General features: G+C 43.3%; 1 protein-coding gene across 13 annotated transcripts in view; it reads right to left on the bottom strand.

Moving 5' to 3' along the window:
• Positions 1-20,225: 20,225 nt before the first annotated feature.
• ATP9B (ATPase phospholipid transporting 9B (putative)) overlaps positions 20,226-22,898 on the bottom strand; it is a 114,607-nt gene continuing 111,934 nt past the window's right edge. For all 13 annotated transcript variants that reach the window (XM_083518580.1, XM_083518575.1, XM_083518579.1 and 10 more), the window contains one exon: positions 20,226-22,749. In XM_083518580.1, the coding sequence (XP_083374706.1) occupies positions 22,613-22,749 (137 nt within the window). In that variant the 3' untranslated portion in view covers positions 20,226-22,612. The remainder of the gene's footprint in view (positions 22,750-22,898) is intronic.

Raw genomic sequence — 22,898 nt, 5'->3', positions numbered from 1 at the left:
AATAATGCATTTTTACCCAGAAAATTCTGTCTAGGGCGATTCTCCGGATTCCAAAAATAATAATTGCCCTCTATGTTTTATTCAGTATATAGAGCAACACTATATACGGTATGAGGATGCGGGTGCCGCTAGGATGCGGGTGGCGCTGTGGGTTAAATCACGGAGCCTAGGGCTTGCCAATCAGAAGGTCGGCGGTTTGAATCCCTGTGACAGGGTGATCTCCCATCGCTCGGTCCCTGCTCCTGCCAACCTAGCAGTTCAAAAGCATGTCAATCAAAGTCAAGTAGATAAATAGGTACTGCTCTGGCAGGAAGGTAAACAGCGTTTCCATGAGCTGCTCTGGTTCGCCAGAAGCGGCTTAGTCATGCTGGCCACATGACCCGAAAGCTGTACTCCCTTGGCCAATAAAGCGAGATGAGAACCACAACCCCAGAGTCGTCTGCGACTGGACCTAATGGTCAGGGGTCCCTTTACCTTTACTCGTGGTATGACCTACTCTGACCTTTGGAGCAGTGCTACTCAAAGTGGTGTTCCGTGGGCTGCTGCTGGTCTGCAAGCCATCAGTCGCAGGTCCATGATGACTCCACCACAGTCCAAGTTGGGTGGGATGCTTCAGGAGCCAAATACGGTACTAGTCCCTGGAACATTAGGGCAGGGGGGATTGCTGGTCCAAATCAGATAGTTTGAGAAGTGCTGCTGATTTGCTGTTTTTCCACATTTCTGATGTGTCTGTTGTCATAATAATACAGTACAGTAAATACAGTACTGTACAAAGCTGTACTGTACACCCTCTTTTTTGGGAGGATGAGTGGGTGTGTGTTTAAGTTCCAGGCCATCTAACTAATTCATCTATTTTGGCTTTGGGACTTTTATTAGCATATTAAGTGCCAACTCCCCCCCTCCACCACCACCAGTTTTCCTACCAATTTAATATTTCTGTATGATTCTCCTTGGTTTCTACAAGCCTATTGGTTACCTTTACTTTATGGCCAAGCACAAGAGGCAATCAACCTTCCTGAGGGTGGATAAGAGTGAGAAAAGGGTGTTCGGTGGAGGTACAGCATTGTCCAACCTTAGCACAGTATCACTAATCTGGCTGAGAGTATATTCAAGAAACGGATGTTATCTTCCCCTAAGGGCTTTATATTAAATTTAAGGAGATGGCAAATGGGGGCCTAAACCTCAGGAACTAAGGATGGTTAGGTCAGACAAGTAGTTTGTTAAGAGTGCTGGAACTGTAGCTCTCTGAGGGGTGTACCAATATATGGCTGTGTACACACCAAACATTTATTTTACCCTCCGCCAAATATTTTGAGGAACTGTAATATTCCTCAAATATTCCTCCCCAGAGAGCTACAGTTGCAGCACTCTTAACAAACCACAGTTCCCAGGAATCTTTGGGTGTAATGTGTGTGCTTCAAATGTGCTTTAAATATATGGTGTGTACTCAGCCACACTTGGCTGGACCCAGTGACTTGAAGAGTAGACTAGGGATGTCCCTCTAGTGGCCCTCCAGATGCTGCTGGACTACAACTCCAATCAACCCCATCCAGCTTGGCCGGTGGTCAAGGCTGATGGGAGTTGTAGCCCAACAACAGCTGGCAGGCCAAAGTTTTTTCCATCCGTAAGCTAAAGGTTCCCATGCTGGGTAATGCCAGGCAGACTAGAAGTTTCTGCATCTGAGCAACAAGGACATTAAAAATTTCAGGACAAAATGCCCCAGGCTAGGCAGCAGTGCCTCTTCTTTCAAGAACTTCCTCTCTGGGTAGCTAAAGAATCTCCCACCTGGAATAGCACTTCCCCATGGTTGTTCAGCCAATGTTTCTATCATTTTCTCAACTAGCCCGAGAGCAGGATCTCAAATCAGCTGGATCCTTCCATCTAAAGGTCCAGTTTTGTAGAGCCACAAACCTCCCAGTAATGCCCCCATAGTTCTCATAATTGCAGAGACAACCTTGATAAACAAGGCCTAGCAACCCGCAAGTGCCAGAAGCAGCGTAAATAACAATAACCCAACATTTATGTTTAATCTTAAAATATATCTTTTCGTCATCATCGTCCCCCAAAAGGTACTCTCATTATTTTAATGGCCAGGGTGAGTAATCCACAGAAAAATACCTCAGGAAATATTGCCAATCTTTCAGCTAGACTCATTGCTCTGTGAAAGATTTCTCTCTCTTCCAATTTGCTCTTATTTTGAACGATAGCTTAGCATAGATTCCACATGACCTCAGCCATCTCCCTGCTTGAGAATTAGCTCCTTTGTTTATACCAGTGCATATCACTGTATAGCTCCTTATTCTATCACAGTTACCCCTTCACTATTTTTATCGTTGCTCACTCTTATTCCCTCATCAGTCTATAGGTTTCATTAACTTTCCATTTAAACGTGCTATCGGTTTTCTTTTAATACATAACCCTTCCATTGTGTAATCGCGAATTCCAGCACACTGGCCTATTTCCCAAGTGTATCCAAATCCTTTCACAGTCTGGAGCATTCCTGAAATTTATCAACCATCCCCATCCTATTATAATGTCATTGGCGTGTCTGGGCCAGCAATTCAGTTTATAAGCCTTAAACAGAGCAGGTCCGTCTCAGCATTCAGCCAGGAGGGATCCCCCTCCCAAATTGTCAGCTCCATGTGTGGGGAGGTTAGCCTTCCCCTGCCACCATGAGTCATATCACTGTTTCTTAACTGCTCTGCAGGGCCTGATATCTGGCCTTGAACTACAGCAGTATTACACAACCTTGGGACCCTCCAAGACGAACATTGCCCACCAGCCACGTTCTGCAGCTTGGCAGCCCTGCTGTTTCTGTAGTCCAAAAGTAGTAGTAATGATGATGATGATGATGATATAGTTTATTATTTATGCCCTGTCCATCTGGCTGGGTTTCCCCAGCCACTCTGGGCGGCTCCCAACAGATTAAAAACAGAATTTAACACCAAACATTAAAAACTTCCCTAAACAGGGCTGCCTTCAGATGTCTTCTTAAAGTCAGATAGTTGTTTATTTCCTTGACATCTGGTGGGAGGGCATTCCACAGGGCGGGCGCCACCACCGAGAAGGTCCCCTGCCTGGTTCCCTGTAACTTCACATCTCGCAGTGAGGGAACCGCCAGAAGGCCCTTGGAGCTGGACTTCAGTGTCTGGGCAGAATGATGGGGGTGGAGACGCTCCTTCAGGTATACTGGGATGAGGCTGTTTAGGGCTTTAAAGGTCAGCACCAACACTTTGAATTGTGCTTGGATACATACTGGGAGCCAATGTAAGTCTTTCAGGACCAGTGTTATATGGTCTCGGCAGCCACTCCCAGTCACCAGTCTAGCTGCCGCATTCTGGATTAGTTGTAGACAGCAATACCAGGGGGTTTATGGAAATCTTGGTGGGTCACAAACACAGATAGTTAGGAACATAGGAAGCAGCAGTATACCAGGTCAGTCCATTGACCCAACTAGTTTAATATTGTCTGCCCTGAGGTGCAGCAGTTCTCCAGGATTTCAGAGGAGTCCTTCCCAGAAGTACCTGGAGATGATGCCAGGAACTGAACAAAGTGCGTGCTCTGTGACTCAGCTCCATCTCAGTTCTAGGTGGCTTTGGCTTGGTGGGTCACACATCCCAAAAAAATCCCTATGGTTCTAGGTGACTTTGGTTTGGCGCATCATACATAAGTCATGCTTCATGCCAGTACTCAAAACAGACATTTCCCCCCCATTTTTTCTTTTGTTTGGCATTTAAAGTCACCACATAGTGACTAAAAAAACAAGCACACCATCTTCCCTAACTCAAAGCATGCCTTTCAAAAGTGGGTATCAGTGTCAAAATCTTGAGAGGCCCAAGTTATCATGAATAGAAACAGCACAAGAAAAAATAAAAGAGAAGGCACAGAAGGGGTAAAAGTGAACCGGTGGGATGGGACAGCTTTGTCCAGCATTTTAGATTTCTGAAAGAGAAATCACATAAAACATAGTCTTTCTGCAGTAACTCTCAAGTGATCATGCTTAGGACTGCAGCCTTATTGCTTGCCTGGATGGCTGGATGAATTCCTCAGTATTTTGGCATATACTAGAGAAAAATAACACCACAAGACTATGGGTTCTTTCTCTCTCTCTCTTTTAAAGAGATGACTGGACCCAGTCATCAAACAGTTTAAGAAGTACAACTGATGCAAGAAGTTCCGAAGCAAGCTGGTGTATCAATTGGAAGTGAAGTTAAGAAATGGGAGAAAAGTGAAAGTGATACCAGGGAGAAGCAAGAAGAAAGCTTTGGGGAGAGAGAGGCGGGGGGCCAAGAAGCAAAGAAAGGGATCAGGCAAAGTGAATGTGCCAGAAAAATAGGTAGCTCTGTGAAATTTCATAGATCTCTGACAGCTTTTTGAAGAGGAATGCATGCAGCTGACTGTATTTAGGAGAGGGGAAGCTTCTGATATCTATTCCATCTTATTAGACATGAAATTTGGAAATTTCCAAAGGCTCTGAGCAGTCTGGGAAACTGATCTTGGGGAACGCATTTCAGACTCCACATGGAACTTAATGTGAACCTCTACTCCCTTTCAAGTGATCTCTGTTGCAGTTAGAGAGAAGCAGCATTCAAGGTTGCACATCTTAACTCTGGAGAAATGAAGCTCTATGAGCTCATCCCTATCTCCTAATTGCTGGAGAAGTTACAGCCGCTACTCTCATGTGGGGGCCCTATGTGCCTCACTTCTAGGATCTTGTGTTTAACCATATCTCTAAAAATCACTGAACAAGCAGTTCCAAAGGCTCATTTTTCAGCTCTGCTCTGCTCTTCCTCTTTACTAATCCCAAATTACGTTGCAAGGACCTTATCCTCCTCTTGTTTGCTGCAGCCAGAATGACTAGCTAGTGGTTGGAAAACATCCTCTGACTTCTCAATTGCTAACTGGTACAGCTGTGTTTGGCACATGGGCTTTGATTGAAACATTTACAAAGGCCATGCCCAGCCTGATGCATTTACTACTATGTGGTTCCCTTTCCTTATGTTCTCCAACTCCTCATCTGTAGGTTTAAAAGATCCAACCTGCAGTCTTTTGAGAAATCATATTGTTGTTGTTGTTAATTCACATGCTGACCTATGAAAGGACCTGATGAGATAGTCTGTTCCTTCCCATGTGAATATTTTTGTGTGTGTGAATATTGCTTTGCCCACATGCCCTGTAAAATGAACCACAAGAGACCCATGATCATTGATTTGTTATTGTTGATTCTGCAATGCAAAGTTCTGATGGCACACAATCAATAGTATATATATTGATTCCTCTATCTATCTGAACAGGGATCAGGTGGTCACTGCTGGTGGAAGAAATAATGAAGATGGGTAGATGGGGCTTTACAGCAGACAATGTGTATTAATTCACATCCTTCCACATGTGGAAAGTCAGCCTTGCTTTGTTTTCCTGCTAATTCTGCTGAATGGGGCCCTGGATTTCTGCCCACAAAGTCTTGCCCTTGTGCCAGACTCTGTGAACTGAGATTCTTAGGGGCGAGCCTCCCAGGAGCGGCATGGGCCGTCAGATTCCTCCTTCGTCTCACCGTTGCTGCTTGTAGAAATTAGCAGGGAGGCGGATTAGGGCAAAGCTAGAATTAGTTGACTTTGCCTGCCATTAGCTCTGGCTCCACCTACTTTCTGCCCTACTAATCGCAGTGGGTGCCAGTCACCCCTGCCTACGACCATGGGGAGCCAACTACGGTAACTTCCTCTTCCTTTTATAAAACCTCCGAGACCTGCTGCTCATGACTGCTAGATATACAAGGCTTTGGAGTGGTGGAGTTGGTCTCTGCATGCACACCACACCATATGTTAATACACAAAGATTCAGAGTTGCTTAGACTAAAACAGGTGTTAGCGTTCACTGCGCAAATGCATTTAATGTGGCTTTAGCGACTGTGGTTGATCCATGATCAGGGTTGCAACCATAGCATATGAAGGGAGGGAGACTTCATCATTCCCTCACAAGGTGGTCCTGCCAAAAAATTCCCGTCCCCCCGAAAGCTGCTATTAGCACCAGAAGCTAAATTAATAATGACCAATTATTCTATATGAGTTAGTCTGCAACAATTCAGTACTAACTCAAAAGGCATGGTAGAAGTTCCCAATGCAGCCGGCGTGTCTCAAGGAAAGCATAAGTTAGGGAATGCCAGAATCTGCAGTCTGCTAGCTTTTCAACCTATAATGCATTCCTTTTCTGATCACCCCCCTATCATTAGGAGTATTTGTAACTGTGTACCAGATGTCTGGAAAGGGAATCTCTCCCCACTAGCAAAGCCATACCAGGGATGGTTTGCTGTGTGTCCCTTCCTGAAGCAGCAAAGAGGACTTCTTTCCAGTCCAGTTTGTAACATTAGGTGAATTGCAACTTGCTTTACTTTAGCCGTGCTACTAACGCTGCAGAAAGGAAAAAGTGGAAGAGTGGTGTTTTCGGCCTTGAGTTGACTGCAAGATAAGTCAGGTGTTAGGAACAACAGGGAGACCTGGCAGGGAGTCACCATTTCCGGCCGTGAAAATGGGGGTGGGGGTGGGCGAGGGGGGAATCATGGTGGGATATGGCAGATGTGCTCAATGGAGGACCTTTTCTAGCCACCATGATTCACTGTGCTGCTGAAGTGTAGCAGAGGGAGTGAAAGTGGGGGTGGGGTTTCAGGAAGGAGTTCTCTCCTCCCCACCCCCACCCCCAAATCACATCTGGGAGTTGTGAGCAAAACCAGACTGTTTTGACGCTCTGCTGTGAGCAGGCCAAATTAATAATCTGGCAAGACAGCTGCTACTGTTCTTTCGTCTGAGCAACTCAACTCATCACCTCCGGGAGAGACTCTCTTTCTCCAAGGCGCCTGCCTGCCTCCATTGCCTGCCCAGGTCTTCTGCCTCTGCACGGCTGCTCCTCAGCTTTGGGCTCAGCTCTGTCCCCTTGCCCATAAACCGCCTGCCACTACGGTCTTGACAGTTTGCTGCCCACGGACATTGTCACCGCTTCATCTCATTTGCTGCCTGTGACTACAGAGGACCATTGCCAGAGGCTGATCTTTCCAAGGTCCAGGATCAAATACTTCTGAGGCACAGGGAATTTGGGAGACAGAGTCTGTATGAGAGAGAAAGAGATTCATGGGAAGGTGGAGACTAAGGACTATCAGGGACGTGAAAGAAATGTAGAAAGAGCATTTAACGTGCAAGAACTCAGACAGGGGCACACCTGGCACCTGCAAAATACTCAAGGGAAGGTACTTCTGTTTCCTGAATGACTACCTGGCCTCTAAATAAAATTCCTGTGATCTGCAGTTCTAGTCCCCTAAATATGCAACCCTTGTTACTACCTGTCTCTCAGTGCTTTCCTCTGGCTGTTATTCGGACCTTAACAAATGGCAGCAACTTGCTCTAGCAAGGTCCATGACTGGACTGAAGACTTTTGTGTCTCCAGGAGCAGCAGAAGGCCTTAAAGCAGCTGGACTCATATTTGGAGCTGCGCCTTCTTCCTGGGCAATTTCCACCAGGCTCATTGTCTGCACTGATAACCTAACATGGTGGATGTGGGCTACTGATGTGAAGCAGAAAAGTTCTTGAGAGAGACACAGGCCAGGAGCACTTAGGTTCTGGAGATCCAAACTGAGACTGTCGTCATTAATCAAGCTTAAGGTCACCTGATGCAGCAGACTCTGGCTCAGTTCATGTTGCTAAGGCCCTGGCTCAGTTTTCAACACCTCTGCCTCCTCCTCAGATTGGCTGCTCCTATCTGAGTCAAGAGTAAGAAGCAGAGTCTAGGTTGCTGTTCACACCCAGGGGTTCTGATGGCTATGTTGCCTATGTAAAAACAAGTATTTTCTTTTCTTTTCTTAAGTGAGATTTTTTAAAAATAAAGTTGGATTCTGAATAAAGTTTGCAAGCCAAGCCCCCTGTGCCTATGCTTTGTGGATCTGCAGTATAAGTTCTGCACTCAGAAGCTGAGTTGCCTTGGCAAGCACCCAGTATCAAATAGCCTTGGTGATAGAAGGATGATCTGAAAAAGGAATCCATGACTGTTGGGAAGCTGGCAGAAAGGCTGTTCCACCAGCCATTCCAAAAGTCTTAAAATTTTGGCAGTGTGATGCTGTGGCCGAAATGGTCACTGCAGTGAGTAAGGATCAACAAGAGAGTCAGGGGTATGTGCTGAAATGACACAGATTTTACTTCTATATCCATATATATATATATATATATATATATATATATCACACACTATGAGTCACAATCCACTTCTTGTACAAGCACCATTTATATGAGTGGGGCATCCATCCTCATACATGGAAACACCTTATTTAGGCTGCAATTTTTATGCACACTTCTCTGAAACCAAGCCCCACTGACCTCCATAGGTCTTACTTCTGAGTCATATATGGATAGGATTGCACTGCTAGGTTTGTGCAGGGGGAAAAACACCATAAACTGGATAGTGTGCACCATAACTTACAAACCAATATTTAGGCTACACTCATCCACCAATTATTGTTGTTGTTGTTGTTGTTGTTGTTGTTGTTGTTGTTGTTGTTGTTGTTGTAAAAAGCTAAACTCTCTGCCCAGTTGAACTACTCCAGTGCACATATTTTCCCCAACAACTTCCTCATTTTCTACCTTGTCCACCAGCCTTTGATTATGGAACAAGTGCCCTAGTATATCAGCCATCCATTTCGTAGTGCAGACGTATCTTTATCATTAAGGACTACAGAAAAGTGGTCATTGTGAGAAGGGGAAGGCCCATGCATTGCACAGGAACAAGCTTTCTGTTCAACCAGACCGGTGGCCCATCTTGAGCCCAGTATTGTCTAGACTGACTGTCAGCTGCTCTCCAGCATTTCAGATAGGGAATCTTTTCCATCCTTACCTGGAGATGCCTGGGATTGAACCTGAGACCTTTGGTCTGCAACACAGGTGCTCTGCCACTGAGCTGTGGCTCTTCCTCACTGCAGGTGGCTTTTTGTGTTATGGTGTGTGAGATAACACACTGCACTCTCCTTGGGATCCCTGTCAGTGAAGGTGAAATAATCCTATTTCAGGAACGGGTAACAGTTTTTTATCTCCACTACAATAGTGTCCCTTAGTGCTTTGCTTTCCCCCACCAGAGTGAACCTACTATTCTATGAGTATTACTTTATTTGATATAAGTTGCTTATTTTAAAGGTGTGTTTTATTATCATATTTTTGTATTGGATTAGATTGTTATAAGGTGTACATTTTTTGATTCTTCAGTCTGTAAACCGCCTTGGGTATTGTTAAATAGAAAGCTGGTATACAAATTAAAAGTGATGAAGATGATGATGATGATGATGATAAGGACGTTACACGCGAGAGGGTAAAGTTGGGTGCGTTTGGGGATTTTGTTGGACTGGCTGAAATCTGCCTGCAACCACTGATGACTCATTTGCCTGATGCAAAGAGGCACTTATTGCCCTCTCGCCATAACTATGGTGGAATCTACACACATACCCCCCCCCCCAAAAAATGGTTCTGAAAATGCTTTTTGAAAAAGCATTTTAAAGAATACATTGAATTTTCCATAAGGCTCACCATGGCCATCTAGTGTCACATTGTATATTGCACTTAAAACACACTTTAAAACGTTTTATTTGAAGCTGTATAGCTGAGTCCTATGTTTCAAATTGTAGCCCATTTGCTACAAAGGGCAACAGAAACCACCAAGCCAGGCTTTGGTGTCTTGGTTAAGCTCACTTTCCCCTTTGTAGGTTTCGTGAGAACACTCTGGTGTGGATCTCTGCTTACAAAGCACTGATGAAACTAATTTGGAAAATAAATATGAAAAAGTAACAGGAGCTAAGCTGATACAGCTATGATGCTCGGGATCGTTTCTGCTTGAACAAGTGACTGAGATGACGTGAGCAAAATTCCGCGTTCAACAGAGCAGCACATTTACTCAGAAGTCCTAATGTGTTCTCCCAGGCTACTTTTCAGCTAAATGTGCATCAAATTGCAACCTAAGGGTATTGGCTGTATTGGGTGGAATATGTGCGATTTCAAAAAGTACTGTATCTTCAAAAAGTATCTTCAGTATCTGGTAGGTTTTTCCAAACTGCTCAATGTAATTCATTTCTTGGTATACCGCTCCCTCTCCTGGCATACCGCTGATAAAACAGGAAAAGAGGATAGAAAAATTCTGATAGAAAGACAGGAAGGTCTACACAAGGATAATGCTTGGTAAGCTAGGAGCTGCAGCACATAAGATGGGGAGCATCTTCATAATGGGCATCCTGTTTAGGAATCTCATGCCTCATTCTCCATATGTTTGGTTTCCACAATCCAATTTATGTCTCGTGAACTTTTGGACGCCTGTTGAAGGACCTTCCTCTTTCAAAAAGCCCTTTAAGTGGAAATATTTGTCCAAGTCCGTATCTGTACTGGATTTTCCATGTGTTTTTCCATGTGAAATTGCTTTCATATATGGAATTGTTCTCAAGTATCTTTTATGTGTGGGTTTATTTTTTATTGCTTTTGGGTTGATGTTTTTGATAATTCTTTTTGATGTGCTGGATCGGTTTAAAATGTGCTTTCTTTTGTTATTATTAGATGGTGGGTGGTTAGGGAGAAAATACAGTGCAAGTGTTTAGTACAGCACTAAAGTGAAATAGTCTGTGACAAGATTGTATTCTACCACAAATAATAAAGTATTGCAGGAAAACAATGAGGCCTGGCGCTGATAGAGGAGCAACAACTCTGTTAGTTTCAAGTATATTTATGGGTTTGCCAATTTATATATATGTAATAATCCCACAGAGGTGACTGTCCTGAGTGCATTGATAATTGAAATCTGATCTGAGCACTCTTCGGACCACAGTAACAGTACTACTTCCAGTCACCCAAATTTAGGAAACGGTTGAAATGATTGAAATAGCAAACTATCAGAGTTATGAACTGAACAATAGCAAAGAACGCAGAGACTGTAATGAGGGCAAAAATCTCAAGACATCTGGGACATGGGGAGTCCCCTTTTGAAATTTTTTATAATTGGAGTATATAATTGGTATTATTATTATTGTAATTTGGAATGATTTGATTGGATTTGTCATTAATTGGAGGATTTTATTGAAAATGAATAAAAATTATTTACAGAAAAAGAAAAAGTAATAGCAAACACCGAACAGGGATAGATGGTACCTAGATGAAGAGTATCACCAAAACCTGACCCTGAATGCATGTTAATCACTTGAAGACTGCAACATCAGGTGACACCTTGCATGTGCGAATGGCCCACCATGGCTTTAACAGAACTTTAATATGTCTTCCCACATCAGCTCAAAGGCAATGCTGAAACAGGGAACCATTCCACCCAATTAGTGCCAGTCACAAAACGTTCAGGAGGAAAGGACCGACATGGGTGGAATAGGTCTTTAGCCTCTATTTTATTTTGCCATTTAACTTTCAAAGGAAAACCCTGAACCCCAGTTTGGGGTGTGTGACAGGCGACCAGGAGGGCTTAGGATCCTTTGGATCACAGCCACTTCACAATATGACACCCCCACCCCCACATGTCCCCTTTTTGGCAGTTCTGCCATCAAAGATCTAATGTTGTTTGGGTTAGGCTTTTGGAGGAGCTAATGGAGTCAGAAAAGTAGGTTCCAACACTGGATCTCCTCCTCTGAAGTCAATGGGATAAAGCCAATCTATTCTGCGGCCCCTGAGATGCTAGAGACCACCGGATTGCACTTTAAATATGAAAATGGCAAAGGGCCTCCGGGGTCCAGGCCTTGATGAGGAATTGAGCTGCTGCTGCTGCTCTCTGCCAGCTCAGTCACTCTCACCGCATGATGCCCGTGACTCTGTTTCTTATGGAAATTGCTCGCTGTTCCTCCTTTTTCCAAAAAAGCTGCAGTCCCTGATGCTGATCCTCCTGAGGCTGAGACTTGTCTTGAGTCAAGATGCATACAAGATCAGCAGGCTGCCTTGTCGAGAACAAAACAGGCAGCCAGATGACTCACAGCCCAGAAAAGGAAAGGAAAGAGGAAGAGGTGGCTTGCTCTTGAGTCACAGAACCTTTTGCAACATAACTGTCTCCTCCCGCTCCCCCATAAAGATATGTGTGCCACCCAGGGGTGCCTTGTTCTTCCTGCCTGTTGTGACGGTTCTTTTGCTCCCTATAGAAATGTCAAGTCCTGCTGTCCCCGGTTTTAGTTTTGTTTGTTTTTTTGCAGCATCTGCCTGTTTCACAGTTAAGTGTGAAACGCGCTGTGCTAATCCGGGGAGTTAGAGCTCCACCTAGTGGACATAGAAGAAGTGGCCAGAATAAGGTTTTGCAAAAAAAACACCACCCCAATCCAATGTTATCTACAAGTTTTCTTCTGAAGGGCAAACAGCAGCTCCGGGAGGCAGTTTAGACAAGGGAAAAAGCACCACCAGGGCTGGTGGTGAAGCCGCACCCCATCTCCATAGGCCAGCTCTGGTTATCCCATCCCTGTGGGGATATTGGGGGGGGGGGGCGGGCGGGCGGATGGGTGTGATTTTCAGTCCAAATAGTTTAACTGGGATAAGTGAAGAGGCTAAATAAAGGAATGGGAAAGTCAAAGCCAACATGTATGAGAAAACTGTTTCTATGTCTGTAATCAACAGGGAGGTAAAGGTAAAGGGACCCCTGACCATTAGGTCCAGTTGTGACCAACTCTGGGGTTGCAGCGCTCATCTCACTTTATTGGCTGAGGGAGCCGTACAGCCAGCATGACTAAGCCGCTTCTGGTGAACCAGAGCAGTGCACGGAAACGCTGTTTACCTTCCCGCCGGAGCGGTTCCTATTTGTCTACTTGCACTTTGACGTGCTTTCAAACTGCTAGGTTGGCAGAAGCAGGGACCAAGCAACGGGAGCTCACCCCGTTGTGGGGATTCGAACCACTGACCTTCTGATCGGTAAGCCCTAGGCTCTGTGGTTTAACCCACAGCGCCACCCGCAGCCCTAATCAACAGGGAAGCTAATAGTTATTCAGCTGCCGCATTTGAACATTTGCATACGTTTGCAAATGTAAAATAGTGAGATGTTTTGAAAAGCTACTTTAAGAGACTGTAAGGAGTGTCTAGGAGGGTAGTTTTTGAAGTAACCTTTGTCTCCCACACCAAAAGCTGTCCAGGTAGCGTTGGCAGTCCTGCCCCCCCGCCCCCAGTCCCATTTTCTGGAGAGGTTTTCAAATGGCTGCCTTGTTATAGGTAACAGGTATCTTAGGGACCACCTCCTCCTTCTTATTCACCAGAATCTCTATGATGATCCAGGAGGCAATTTTGCAATACCATCCATTCATAGCATTCCTATAATTTTGAGAAAGTCAGTGTTGGGCAGGCTGCAGCATGGGGCTTAGGTGTCTGGTGAAACCCAAGTTCAAATTCCCGCTCAGCTATGAAAATCAGTGATCTAAACCTCCACCCCCAACCTCCAAATTATTAAAAATGTGCTTGTTGGAGGCCAGGAAAAATCAAAATGTACCAGATGAACATGTACCAGGTGGCTGCAGCACACAATTATGAAATCCCATCTCTGTGAAAATGGAGAGTTTTGTGAAACAGTCCTCTTTGAGGACTTCTGGAAACACTATAAAAATGGAGGTGGGAACAGATCAGTGGAAACCCTTCATAAGTTCTTCATCTGATTATCAGCCAAATACCCAAATGCTCTTCTACTGATTTCTGAATGTGTGTTTTTTCCTGAGTAGGAGAAGGGAGCACCATGTCTCTGAATATACCTAGCGGCTGCCAATCCCTTGCCTTTGCCTCATTATGCTGCTAACAGGCCTGCACACAGAATCATAGAATTTAGACTTGGAAGGGACCCTGAGGATCATCTAGTCCAACCTGAGACCACCCTGAGACTTCTAGGTATAAATAATAAAAAATTCAATTATTATTGAATTTGTGAAGGCGGTGAAGGTCCTGTGTGAGTGTCTGGAGGCGGTTGGAGGATGGATGGCGGCTAACAGATTGAGGTTGAATCCTGACAAGACAGAAGTACTGTTTTTGGGCAACAGGAGGCGGGCAGGTGTGGAGGATTCCCTGGTCCTGAATGGGGTAACTGTGCCCCTGAAGGACCAGGTGCGCAGCCTGGGAGTCATTTTGGACTCACAGCTGTCCATGGAGGCACAGGTCAAATCTGTGTCCAGGGCAGCTGTTTACCAGCTCCATCTGGTACGTAGGCTGAGACCCTATCTGCCTGCGACTGTCTCGCCAGAGTGGTGCATGCTCTGGTTATCTCCCGCTTGGACTACTGCAATGCACTCTACATGGGGCTACCTTTGAAGGTGACTCGGAAACTACAACTAATCCAGAATGCGGCAGCTAGACTGGTGACTGGGAGTGGCCGCCGAGACCATATAACACCGGTCTTGAAAGACCTGCATTGGCTCCCAGTACGTTTCCGAGCACAATTCAAAGTGTTGGTGCTGACCTTTAAAGCCCTAAACGGCCTCGGTCCAGTATACCTGAAGGAGCGTCTCCACCCCCATCATTCTGCCCGGACGCTGAGGTCCAGTGCCGAGGGCCTTCTGGCGATTCCCTCATTGCGAGAAGCAAAGCTACAGGGAACCAGGCAGAGGGCCTTCTCGGTAGTGGCGCCCGCCCTGTGGAACGCCCTTCCAGCAGATGTCAAAGCGATAAACAACTACTTGACATTCAGGAGACATCTTAAGGCAGCCCTGTTCAGGGAAGTTTTTAACGTGTGATATTTTATTGTATTTTTGGTTTTTATGGAAGCCGCCCAGAGTGGCTGGGGAGGCCCAGCCAGATGGGCGGGGTATAAATAATAAATTATTATTATTATTATTATTATTATTATTATTATTATTATTATTATTCATCATCATCATCATCATCTCCTGCAATGCAGGAATTTGCAGCTATCCCATATGGGCAGATTGAACCTGCAACCTTGCACCACACTCTGTCCAACTGAGCTAACCGTCTCTCATATCTAACCACCTGCTTTTCAACATAACTTCTTTATATATATATATAAAACCATCCTTCCTTTATTTCTTTCCCCCAAGAACTCTACAGCTTATTGTGCTCATGTGTCTTAATGGCAGAATGAGTTAGCTGTGTGTCAAGAAGAGGGACGCATGTGCTCCTGAGTAGTAGGTCAGTGACCATGGCTTGTATAGTCTGCTACCAACGAGGTATAGCTTCTTTCCAGCCCTTTATGCCATTTGGAAGTAATTGCTTTTGGACAGATGGCAGGTGAACAGGGGGGCCCTGTGACCGCTTGCCTCTTCTCCGAACTCCTTGACAAAAAGACTCACTTCTAGACAACTGCAGCTCGATTTCTCTCTCTCTCCTGAAAAACCCCAGCACTTGAATTAAATTCACTGTGAAAGGCATCAGACTTGCTATTCTCCAAGTCTACGCCCAAGTCCCCTGCATTATAAAGGCTGCCAATGCCTTTCCCGATCAGTGCAGGATGGGGTCACCAACCTTGATGGGTGCTTGTGCACATTTGTACACAGGGGGGAAAAAAAACACTGCGGGCACCGCACACACCAGTGGTGGACTTTGGGATTTAAAATTGGGTGGCGCCCCGCTTCTCGCCTTCCATTGTTTATCAGTGTTGTAGCATTCCTTGTGGCCCCCTTTCGGCTTGGTGCCCAGAGTGGATGAACCGGTCATGCTCCCCTAAATCTGGCTCTGCACACAACACAGCCCAAGCACAGACTGCATTCTATTCTATCAGCTACATTTGAAAGCTTCTTTCAAGCCAAAGTCCCAAGGGAAGAGGAGGAGGAGGAGGCAGGAACCTTGTGGGCAACAAGGAAGGCCTCTGTGGGCATGTGGGCACCATGTTAGCAACCCCTGATTTATTCAATTATTACTTATGACCACAAAGATTTTTTTGGCAGTTAAGATGAAGGCATCACCTACCTCTCTAGGTGCAGGAGATTGTGGGACTGCGCATTCCCTTCGTCCCAGCACTGCATAATAGCATAGTAGCCATTTTGCACTGGATATTCTCCTAGTGACAACTTCTTCACTAGATGCAGTGTGCAAAGAATTCCGCAGTAACACTGTTCTCATGGAAGGACAGGCAATAAAACTGCTTTGCAGGGATCACAAGTCGGCAAGAACACACCCTGTATCCACTCTGTGTAAACTGCACCCCATGAATACCATTTTGAATTCCTGCCTTGGCAAATAAGTGCTTAGGATTGGATATACAGTGGTACCTCGGGTTAAGTACTTAATTCGTTCCAGAGGTCCGTACTTAACCTGAAACTGTTCTTAACCTGAAGCACCACTTTAGCTAATGGGGCCTCCCACTGCTGCCGCGCCGCCGCAGCACGATTTCTGTTCTCATCCTGAAGCAAAGTTTTTAACCTGAAGCACTATTTCTGGGTTAGCGGTGTCTGTAACCTGAAGCGTATGTAACCTGATGCGTATGTAACCCGAGGCACCACTGTACTACCATTGTGATGCCAAAATGTCTTAAGGGTTTGTATATCTACGATGAGTCAGCCTTCCCCAACTTGCTGCCTTAAATATATTATGGTCTACAACTCCCATCATCTTCAGCTAGTTCACTTGCTGGTAGTCTAAAACACCTGGAGGGCACCTGGTTGGGCAAGTCTGACCTAGGTGAATTAATCACCCCACTTATCAAGACTGCAGCAGAACAGCCATGACATCGAAGTTAAATCTGTACCTTTCTGGCAGTGTGATGTGGAGTATTGCTATGGAGAACATCACACATCCATGATCTTCTAAAGGGACTTTAGCTACCATCATGGAACTGGCTACATCAGCAGAACCACATATTCTTAGAATTGAGAGGCAGCCTTTTGTGATGAGTTCATAACTAAGAGGGAACATAGCAGGACCCCACAGTTGAAACAAAGTATGTGGAGCAATGGAGGCCCAACTTGTGCGGTGGTGGAACTATGGGTACCTACACAATTGATATCCAAATCCCCACTTTCCAGCTGTTTAAGTGGAAACAACAAATCAAAGGGTAATTTGTAGTCATTAATTTTGATGTATAGGCTTCCCTATCCAAAAGGGCTCAACAGAGGTTGTGAAATTATAACCTAAGTAAGAGGTGCTGACTGCAAAAAATAAAAACCCTGAACCTCCTAAGCCATCTTGCCAGCAGTGCTCTGTCCCTGACTGTCCCCTCTGAATTTCCATCACATACTGTACAATGCACCCTAGATCTTGGGCAGCATTACTTAAAATCAATGAATTTATTGCCTGTACAGTTGGTAACTGTACTGACATCTAATTGTCTCCAAAATAATTTACTTTCTAACTAGCTCATTCTGTCTGTTGTCTTGTTTTCTCACCCACCCTTCCTTTCATTTTATCTTAGAGCAGTCTTTCCCAGTCTGATGGATTTCCCTCACCAGTCTCCACTCTTCTGTTCTCTTTCCATCCATCTTTGCTCCCTTAATTATTGCTGAAGTTCCCCACGGGTCCATTTTCCTCCTCAGGTGCCCTCACTCCTTATCCTGCAATCTCTGCACACCACCACAACAGGAGTGCCATTTTTACACCTGCCCAAACTATTCTTTGCTTTGGATACTCACGTTTCTCCTGTGCCTCTCAATTATGGGATCTTCTTGACAAGGGCTTTAGTTCGCTTTCTTTCTAAGAGGCTCTTGGCACCCTGATTTGAGTTCCATTCCAGCTCATAGATACTGGAAATCTCTTATTTTTTACACATTTTCTCAACAATCAGATTTCCCTGCAACTGCAAACTCTACCAGCTGTCTTCTAAGATTCATCAGCTCCTATATGTCTCCCAATACAGCTGTGTTGGCTGATGGGAATTGTAGTCAAGAACATCTAGAGTTCACATGTACTAAGTCATGGTTTAATAACATATAGTTTAGCATATGTGAATGAGATGAATGTATGCCTGATATGGTCTGTTCGAACGAAGGGTCGCCTAGTAATAAGTTAAATGAAGAACCTCCTGAAACCTTTGGAAACAGTGAATCCCCTCCCCTCCCCACCTGAAAGATCTTGTAAGATCCTTAAATTATAAACCCAGAACCTGCTGCTTGTGTGCCTAGATAAGCAAATGAAGGCTGCTGAATATTAGTCTGAACCCTAATTTGGAATAAAAGTAACAGCAGAAGGGAGAGACATGTGATTGCAAAACGGTTCATGAATGTGTTCTGTTCCAGGCATCTGACTGTGCTGACTCTGCTGCAGAATGCACTCATCAAATCTATGGCTTTCAGCTGATGGAGTGGCAAATAGGCCTTTGACTGTAGTTCCGTATCTGAAAGGGAAGATTTTCACCGGCAATTGGCTGAGCAAAGACCTACTCACACAATAACAGCTGTGAACCCTGCTGAGGGCATCTGTTGGGTTGTTAATACTGCTTGGGAATCATATAGCTCTGACTGTGTTTTGTTTACTAGAGAAATTCCTATGCTTTTCAACAGCGTTAAAAGATATTGTACCTCCTGTTTGTTTACATATAATGCTGGGACTGTGTTGTCTCTGTTCCCTACTGCTGATTTTCTTCCCTGCAGGGGGGCTAGCATATTGAAGGGCTTTTTTATTATTTTCATTTCAACTGAGTTATAATAATAATAATACCAGCCTAAATGTACAAATGTGCTGTTAAAACAAAGAGCGTTGCAGGGAGCTGGGGCCTGATTCTCTCGCTATTCTTACACCAGCATCTGCAGGGAGAAACATCAACTATGGCATTTGAGAAAAGGGAAAGAGGCCTTGCAGGTAGAATCACGAGACAATTTCCAGCCTCAGCACAAGTAACGACAATTTTAGGAAATGGGTGGGGAGCGTAATGCCTCTCAGAAACAATAATAGGCATTCTGGTAGTAAGCAGGACAGTAGCTAGTCCCCCTAAATTAAGCCATTCCATCACACAGTAAAACTCTTTCTCTGCTGAAATGGAAATATTCAGGAAGCTGAATTTTACATTCTGTGCTCCGGTGGAATTACAGGATACACAGACCATTCCCAATGAAAGAGTCAGAGCCTTGAAACACACACTTGGTTAACCAGTTCAAATGCTGTCTCAAAAATGAAGTGGCACATGACTAGTTCCAGTACTGTTCAGACGTGATCAGACTTTGCCTTTTGAAATATTCAGCACAATTGCTCCCTGTTATTTTCAGTATATCTCTGGACTGCCTGATTTAGTAGGGACCAGGTTTTCCCTGTGTCATTAATTGTGATAGAAGATATATATCGCAGGTGCGCTGTCACTGCACTCCTACTACTGAAGATCTCCAGCCTAAGCAATGTGTAAAGTCACAGAAACCCTGTCATTCACTGAAGCCAACAACCCTAGCTACAATGTGAAAACTGTGTTTTCTGAGAAAGTTGGGCCACTTAACCTTGAAATGGATCCATGTATTTCATTCACTTCCTTATGACAGACTCTTATATCTAGTTAAGTTCCTTCCACCTCTGTAATAGTTGGTTTTGGCTAATATGACTAAAAGGAAATCAGGAGCAACTTGAATTCTTCTTTGTCTTTAGTTTCACACAATTAAAGAACTAAGATATAACTCTCCAGACATATTTTATTTGAATGGCTAATGAAGTCTGAAGATCACCTTTTGATGGCAAATAGTGGTTCTGAATTTGTCCACAGGCTCTCTAGACATAATTGTGTGATGAATAAACATGAATCAATCCATCAATTGGGTGGTGATAAATTAGTGCTATTTCAATAGGGAAGTCATGTTTCTGACCATACCTTGCTGCATTCAAGGATTTTACATGTCATAATAACGGCCTCAGCATCCTGAATTACACTTGCACATGTCATGCAATTTCATATATCAAATGACATGTGTCTGCAAGAAAAAAACCATAGCTCCTCCTTGACACAAGCATCAAGAAAGGGGAAAGGTGTCAAATTGCTCCATCTTCTCCCCAATCTTGCTGTAGCATGGGCTAGTCTGATTGTTTGCTTTTTGGGCAAACAAGTTTTAGATATTTGCACTCCATGTACACTTGCCTCAGAATCTTCTCCTGTTACAAAGGAAGAATGAGTCCCCACACTTTAACTCTCTGTGCCCTCACATAGGAGTAGGTGCTGGAAAAGGAAAGGTTATATAACAGGTACTGTGCACTGCACTTCCACCTACAAAGCTCGCAGTAGAAGTACTGCAAAAGTGAAATGGGAATGCTTTTCTTCCCTGTTTGCATTAGGTATAATAAGATGCAAGTGACAAATATTGGTTAATTGTGTTCTTTTCACACAGTGCTCTCACACTAACCATGTAATAGTCAGTTAATTTTTAATATACATATGTACAAATTTATATACAGGAGATACACAATACACTTATGTATATTTGCGTTCTTGTACACAGATATGCTCAGGTAAAACTACTTGCATTTGTTAAACCAGGTCTGTTTTTCTTTCTTATTAATTTAGCCCACAACAAAAGTTATTTTATATCAAAAGATGACCAAGCACCTTTTGTTCATGTACTGAATTTAAACACGGTGAGGTTTTTGCCTGCTTGGAACATATGGATAAATAATTACAATGGAAAATGGACATTGGATATAATATTGCTGACTACTCTGTTCATAAGCTGATGGTCATTTGTAATTGTTTATTTATAAGTATTCCAAAAGAACTGGACGTATTTTAGCTTTGTTTTCAGTTACAATGATTAAAACACAGCACATATAAAAGCTTAGCAGATTTCACATATCATGAGCAGAGCAGTGTGCCAGCACATAACGCCCCCCGCCCCCCGCAACAACCTGATGACATCTAGTGGGCACTGTGATTAACTGATTGTTCCATAAGTTCACAGAAAGAAAATTAATGAGCAAAGCATAACAGAAACACTACCAAACATGTTTATTTTACAAACTTGCAATAATAATATTTGGTAGAAATGAGGTTTTATTGCTTTTATAATGAAAAAAAAGTTTGTTTTTTTTTATTAAAAAGAAGAAGCAAGGATCAGTTGCTATTAAAACATCTTCAAAACAAATGGAGTTGGATTGTAGCTCAACAAGCTTGGCAACAGTCTGTCTGTGGAGGTGTTCAAGATTAGCATCATTATAAAATAAGGGCATAAGATGATGGTTCTAAGTAACTATAAAAGGAGTTGTGAGATAGTCTAACAAAACAATGCGATACAAAATACAATTATTAATTGCTTAAAACATACAAATAAACTATTATTTTTAGTAAAGAAACATGGGTCAATTATATTTACTATTTCAGCCGGTACTTGACTAAGCTAAATAACCTGGTACATCTATTTCTTGAAAAACGAAACAGCACTGTGGAGAAAAAATATCCTGCATAATAATACAGTACGTAAGATTCAGACAACTATCCATCAAGATTACATCAGATTAGAGTGTGTTATTTTCTTTTCTTTGTTGTAACTAACTCAGAAATATAAAGATTAAGTTTTGGAAGATGATGGATTTTCTACTATTATTATGTTGTCCATTTTATCCTTTTTACCTGAGTAACCTTAAGAAAACAATTACAATGTGCATGTACTTGCCTGACTCAAGAGTTCCATGTACAGTCTATGTTCAAATGAAGTTTGTGGAAAGACCCTCATTATTTCAAACAGAAAGTCAATCCACATGTACAAAGAGGAACCATGTATGTGGATCAGTTCCATCTACTGAAATCAATGGGGGAAACATTCCAGGAAGAGGAGTTGTGCATAGACACAGAAACTCCTGCACCCAGAACAGACTGTTTGGGAATGATCCATTAAGCATGGGTGCTACATAACCATTTTCCATGGGGCTTGAGCAAAATCCCCACTAAAACGCCGAAAGCTGCACAGAACCCATTGTTGGTGGATTTTCTTTCATCCAAGGTTAATTTCTATATATGAAATGTTCAGTAATGCGCTTATGCTTCTGGAGTATAGCTTTACAAATACAAAGCAGCTAGGAGTTTATAAAACATTTACTGAACAGTAAAGTCTAGGTCAATCTGTACAGATCGGTAGGTATAATGTAAATATGTACAGGAATTTATTTCCATCACGTTTTGTGCAATGTGGCCTCCATCTGCAATTGAAAGGCTGCTATTTATGACATGGATTTCTTAAATGCAGCTAGCAATGGAGAGTACAGGGGAGGAAAAAGGACCACAGATCCCAAACAAATACTGTGCTACGCAGACAGCTGTACATAATTCATATAGTGCATATATCGGTTACATAGAGCAGCAAATACAGACAATCGCATTTACAGTTTCTAGGCTTGTTACACTTTTTTTTTTAACGTGGGAATGAATGAATATTCTGATGAAGGAATGTGTCTATCAGTAAATTATGAGCTTACAGGAAAAAATGTTTTCAGTTCCATGTGCAGAAAAATAGTGCAGTAGGAATAAATCCTTTACAGTAGCAATTAAATAATTCAGTAGCACTGTTAACTCAGAAGTTTAAAAAAACTGTGTACAAAAGGAAATATGTTTGTTCTGAACAGTTCTGCTAATAAGCTCACTGTAACACCTCGAAGAGGTTCCCCGTCTTTTTTGTGCTGTTTGCTCCATTTTTCTGGTTATTATTTTTCTTCTCTCTATTACAGACTGAAGTAGAGTGTGAATGCTTGAAGCAATTTCTAGGTATAGTCACATTGGTGGAAAAAACATAGGTGTGCAGTCACTTTTACGAGGTAAGTTTGGAATAACTTGGAGGAGAAAATTTACGTTTTAAGTACTTCAGAATATAAAGTGGAAGACAGCTTACTACAGTGATGGCTGACACTTTCCACAGGAAGGTCACAGTTGTGATAAAGGCAAGATCTATAGACATAAAAAGGGGGAAATAAGTTATAAAAGCAGGAAATTGGGGGAATGTCCAATGTGCAAGATCAATAAATATCACTGAACTCTTGTCACAGGCTATTTTATAAGACTGTGAGGTGGTGGGAGCTGATTAATATTAGGCCACA

The sequence above is a fragment of the Podarcis liolepis genome, assembly GCF_965112155.1.
Source record: "Podarcis liolepis genome assembly, chromosome: 8".
Lineage (NCBI taxonomy): Eukaryota > Metazoa > Chordata > Lepidosauria > Squamata > Lacertidae > Podarcis > Podarcis liolepis.
Note: the sequence above shows the minus strand (reverse complement) of the source record. Positions and strands in the feature narration are given on the sequence as shown.